Raw genomic sequence first — 5,613 nt, forward strand, 5'->3', positions numbered from 1 at the left:
AAGGAAAAGTGAATGAACAGTGAGGATCAGGGCTCAAAGGGAAGTGAGCAACGAAATGCCCTTTTTTGATCTCATGTTTGTATTCTAACAAAGTGTTGGGAGGTGATGTAAGAATACCAGATTCACACTGAGGTCTAAAGCTTTACGTATATTCTGTTCATCAAGGCTGCAGATGTGTCTCACTGACCTCGAGAGTAAAAGTAGTCATAGTGAAGAATAGTTATTCTACGAGTGAGTTATACCATGTGAGAGTGTTTCAATGTTTCATCTCACTGGCTGTAGATTGTTAATTAATGATTTAATACCGTAGCTGATGGATCCTGATAGTTTGATCAGTGGAGCTGCCTCATGTTGAACAAGCTGTGGTGGAATGTAACTACATTTACCTAAATACTGTATTGATATACAACGTTTTGTCCTCAGATGGTGAAGATTTCATGGACATACACATGAAATATTGAACATTAAAAAATAAAAATCAATTTGAAGGTGTTTGTACTTTGATTCTGCCTACTTTCATTGTATGTTACATATACTTTACAGGCAAATATTGTACTTTTTAGTCCACTACATTTATTTGACAGCGATAGATATTTGCTGATTAAAATTTTTACAAAATCTGTGGGGCTTTTATTTTGAAACGGGGGAGGGGAAAAGTCCTCTAAAAATCTCTAAGACCTGAATGACTGTGTGAGAGAGAGACACAGAGTGAAAGAGACACAGACATAAAGATAGAGGAGAGCGAGAGACAGAGGGAGGGAGACAGACAGACAGGTCTAACGATCTTGCCCTGAATAGCTCCAAGTCATGCATGTCTGTGTTTATCAACTTCACTAATTAGCTCAATCAAAAACATTTGTGTGCCTGCAGCCTTAACGTGGAGATAAAGCTGTGAAACACCTGTCAAACAAATCCTCAAAACCCCCATAAGCGTAGCTCCTATTGCTCCGATATTAAAGCTGGAGAGGAAGGATGACTTGCAGAACTGATCATGTGAAAATTGTGTCTGTAGTGTAAAAAATGTGGCTTCACTGGCGATCTAGAAACGGGGTACCGTGTTCTGTGGAAGATGTTCTTGAGGTAAGATTTAGCATTGGTCTCTATGGAGCAGATGGTTGGTTTTCCTCTCAATTAAAAGCTGTTGTGCCAAATGTGTAAATCTGTTGGATTCCACTCTCATTCTTCTAGACCAGCACACGATTAGCTAACTTTTTACCGAAAAAGAATGCATGAAGAGTGAAAATTGTGGAGTCAGTGGCAAAAGACAAATGTCTTTTTTTCACAAGAATCTCAAGCTGCTCTTCACTCTAGCAGTGACATCACGCACTCTGAGCTGTGCAATACACACCCATTGTAAAGTCAGAAAATTACTGAAAAAAAATCATAAAAGTTAAAATGTGACAGTTCAAAAAGTATTAAAGATATCAGAAAGCTTATAACATACAATAATAGCTCATGGTTTTCTCAACATTTTAAAGTTGAAATGGTGTCTGTAGCTGAAAGTATGAGGAAGAAGAAGGATTTGAAAGTTGAAGAAGTTGAGGAGGATTTGAAAATGTTCTCCATTCAAAACATTTTTTCAAAAAGCTTAAAGGTTAAAAACATCATAGCCGGCATGTCCTTAAAGAGCGGAACATTTTGATAGTTGAACGGTTTCTGTAGCTTAAGAAATGTGGAAGGAGATGCCTGCCAAAAAACGCTGAATCAGCATTCCAACAAATATGGTGTTTCAAACTCCAGTGCAGCAGGCGGCGGTATGCACCTGCTATCAGTTTGATATCTGCCATTCAAACCGAGAGAAGAAGGAGAACTCTGTTCTAACCTAACTCAGCGGAAGTAAACACAACACACTCCTAACCTGTATGCACGTGCAGGGATAGCCGACAGTGTTGTATTCGCGCATATGCATATTTAATTTGTTTTTACACAACAATGTCTTCAGTTGAGTATTTGAGAGAGTTTGTCAACGAGCGACTATCTGCTGCTGCTGAAGAAATATTCAGAGTTTTTGAAAAAACTATCTTCGAGTACCAGGAAGAGATCGACCGTCAGCGCAGACTGTTGGATATCGCTTGGAAACCTGAAATAAAGTTACACAGGATAGGTGAGTACAACTTCGTCATTGTAATACCACTAAACAGAGAAATGCCACTTAATTAAAATTGTTTAAATGTGTGCTGGTATTATCAATGCTGCGTTCACGTGGATTCAGGCAGATGGTAGACAGCAAACCAGGGCCCCATTCCTCGTACGTGGTTCTGCAAGGTCGATCAAATGTCCTATTAGCCAGCCTAAATTAACGAGATGATTGATGTCAGGCTCCGTCGGTTTCTCCAAGGCTGATCCGCTCTCAAACAGTCTCGTTAATTCGACCAGACGATCAGGATCAGGATAATTGCGCGTGCCCGTCCTACGTCAAAAGGGGGAAGCGTCGATCACCGAAACCATGATTTTCTAACAGTACAATGTTAAATAAACTCAAAGAAAGAGCCTATTTTTACTCCGCTGACGAGCAGGAGATGATCATGAACGCATATGAGGAATTCAAGACCATAATCACGGCTAAATCTAACACTGCCACCGCTGCGAGGGCTAGACAAGAAGCACGCAAAAATATCAGACAAGTTAAATGCGTAAGTGTTGGGAAATGTATCGGCTAATTGTAATGCCTCATCACCCCAATCAATCAGGTTATGTCTTTAAATGTGACTGCTGGCAGTAGGCTTAATGGCTCATTGGATGATTCTTATCATCCAATGAGATATAGCGAAAACAATTATCTCAACTCTTTCAGAATAAGTAGATAAAACAAGCCCAAAGATTATCTAATTGATACTCATTAATATGAGGATATATGTACTGTATGCGCGTATGTATCATGTAGCCTACTATATACAGTATGTGTATATACATGTCTGTGTAGATTACCATATAGAACTAGGAGTTTGAATGTGTGTGTGTGTGTGTGTGTGTGTGTGTGAATCTGTGTATGGGCGGATCAGTATGTGTGTGTATTATTCATAATCAGAAATTCAATCAATTGAAGCAGTGAAAAGAAATAGTGTGTGATTCTCTCTATTCTTATCATGAGTCCACCTTAATCATTTTCTACAATAATGATATGCTGGTGTACTAATAACACAGTCATATAATTATGAGTGCTTTTAACCCCCATGTATGCAACGCAGCCATCAAGAGGACATGGGAGCAAGTAAACACTATAAGCACACACACATTATTCAGAATGGTGAGTCAATATGTGCCATGGTAATGTAATGAACACATCCATAAGTTTATTAAGCGCCAAATAAACTTCACGAACAGCACGGCATGCAGCGGTTTTCCCGATGTTCTCCGCATCGCCGACATTGTACAAAAATGTACCACTCGCAGAACAGCGCAAGGCTGCATCCAGTGTGTGAGACAGTCAGTGCTCGGCTGCAGCGTGTGGTGTTCAATGTATGGCTCCAGAAGGTCTGTAAATAAATGATTCCTTGTCGGCAGAATCGATAGCGCTCGTATAGGAAGTCATCATGATGTGATAACGGATCTTGGCGATGTGGAAGAACTCTCTCCCTATAAAACGCTAATCTAACTAATATCCTCCTTCATCAGTGGATCTCTGAGGAAGGGAGCTGTACATTAATGCAATAGAGGCTTCTTAGTTTGCTCAGCTGGTTTTAATGGATCACCGTGTGTCTCACTTTACATGCATTTCTGGAACTCCCGTATAACCCCCAGTATATGCTCAAGCGCATTAGACTACTGAATATGACAGGAGCTGCCATTTCTTCCGGGGGAGTGACCAGCTTATCCAGCTACCCTGACTTAGCCTGCCCCGGAGCAGGTTCAAGCTTATGGATGTGTTGCCATGGTGATTTTGCCGAACTTGCTTCGTGGAACCGAAAAGCCTGATCTACGTCATCTTATCCTGAAAAGTATCCGGCTAACGGGGCCCAGGTCTTGTTAGATGAGAACAGGTTGGTAACATCAGGTGAGGCAGACAGAAAACACCGGAAACGGTACACTTGTCGTCCAAAGTTTTAAAAAAAAAGTTTTCTCTTTTTGTCATAATGGAATAATATATATTTGGTCCAACTATTTACTGACTATTGTTTTATTTAATTATTCACAGACTGTAGCGTTATATAGCTAAAACATGTGATTTATCTTAATAATCGATTGCAAACTTAAGCAACTATCTCCAGTGTGAGGGAGCTACGTAACATTCGGTTGCAAATTCTATTTATTCCAATACTGATCCCGGTATTCTCTTCCGGGTTCACCTAATTTTACCGTCCTGTCCTCGTCCACTGTCATGATATCTGGTGTGCTGTATGCCTGGTTTCATGTGAATGCACTGTTTGCATTTTTCCTTCAACATCACAGTCGTATCCTATTTATGTTGCTCTCTGTCCCTCCAGAGCTCCCACAGCAACATGTCTGTAAGGAGGAGGAGGTTCTCTCCGACCAGCAGCTCTGTATTCAGGAGAGGAACTCCAGTCTGGACCAAGAGGACCCAGATCCTCCACAGATCAAAGAGGAACAGGAGGAACTCTGCACCAGTCAGGAGGGAGAGCAGCTTGAGCTGAAGCAGGAGACTGAGACCTTCATGTTGACTCCTAATGAGGAAAGTAACCACACTGAACCAGAACCAACAAGAGACCCCCAGCTCCTCTCCAACAACTCTCATGTAGCTGAGAGCCAAGATCAGAAAGGAAGCGAGCATGAAGACTCAGAATCAACTAGTGATTCAGAGCCAGAACCAAAGAAAAGGCAACAGAAAAGCAGAAGTCACTGTAACGATATTAACAACTTGTTAAAGACTTGCAGTGATCCTCAAACAGGTAAAGCACTTTTCCAATGTGACACGTGTGGGGAAGCTTTCAAGTTCAGGTCGCATTTTGACAAACACCTGAGAACCCACTCAGATGAGAAGTCACATTCTTGCAGCTTCTGTGAGAAAAGATTCAGTAAGATATCCTCATTGAAGGCTCATCAAAAAATCCACACAAGTGACAAGCTGTATTCTTGCAAAACATGTGGAAAAGATTTTGGACGTAGTAGTCACTTGATAGTCCACATGAGAACACACACAGGTGAGAAGCCATTTTCTTGCAAAACATGTGGAAAAGATTTCAGACAAAGATGTGACATGTTGGTTCACATGAGAACACACGCAGGTGAGAAGCCATATTCTTGCAAAACATGTGGAAAAGATTTTGGACGTAGTAGTAACTTGATGGTCCACATGAGAACACACACAGGTGAGAAGCCGTATTCTTGCAAAACATGTGGAAAAGATTTTGGACAAAGTAGTCACTTGACTTTCCACATGAGAACACACACAGGTGAGAAGCCGTATTCTTGCAAAACATGTGGAAAAGATTTCAGACAAAGAGGTGACATGTTGGTTCACATGAGAACACACACAGGTGAGAAGCCGTATTCTTGCAAAACATGTGGACAAGAGTTCAGACAAAGAGGTGCCATGTTGGTTCACATGAGAACACACACAGGTGAGAAGCCGTATTCTTGCAAAACATGTGGACAAGAGTTCAGACTTAGAGGTGCCATGTTGGTTCACATGACAAGAGCCCACACTGGGGAGGA

At 41.2% G+C, this 5,613-nt stretch overlaps 1 protein-coding gene across 1 annotated transcript; it reads left to right on the forward strand.

Annotated features, from left to right (window-relative positions):
- Positions 1-1,811: 1,811 nt before the first annotated feature.
- Positions 1,812-5,609, forward strand: LOC116378966 (zinc finger protein OZF-like; the record flags this gene model as incomplete). The annotated part of the gene is made up of 2 exons (XM_031840870.1): positions 1,812-2,104; positions 4,425-5,609. Coding segments are annotated over exons 1-2 (1,357 nt in total), but the record flags the coding sequence as incomplete, so codon positions are not given.
- Between the last annotated feature and the right edge of the window lie 4 nt (positions 5,610-5,613).

Source organism: Anarrhichthys ocellatus, unplaced genomic scaffold, assembly GCF_004355925.1.
Source record: "Anarrhichthys ocellatus isolate YVR2014 unplaced genomic scaffold, GSC_Weel_1.0 scaffold3486, whole genome shotgun sequence".
NCBI classification, from domain to species: Eukaryota; Metazoa; Chordata; class Actinopteri; order Perciformes; family Anarhichadidae; genus Anarrhichthys; species Anarrhichthys ocellatus.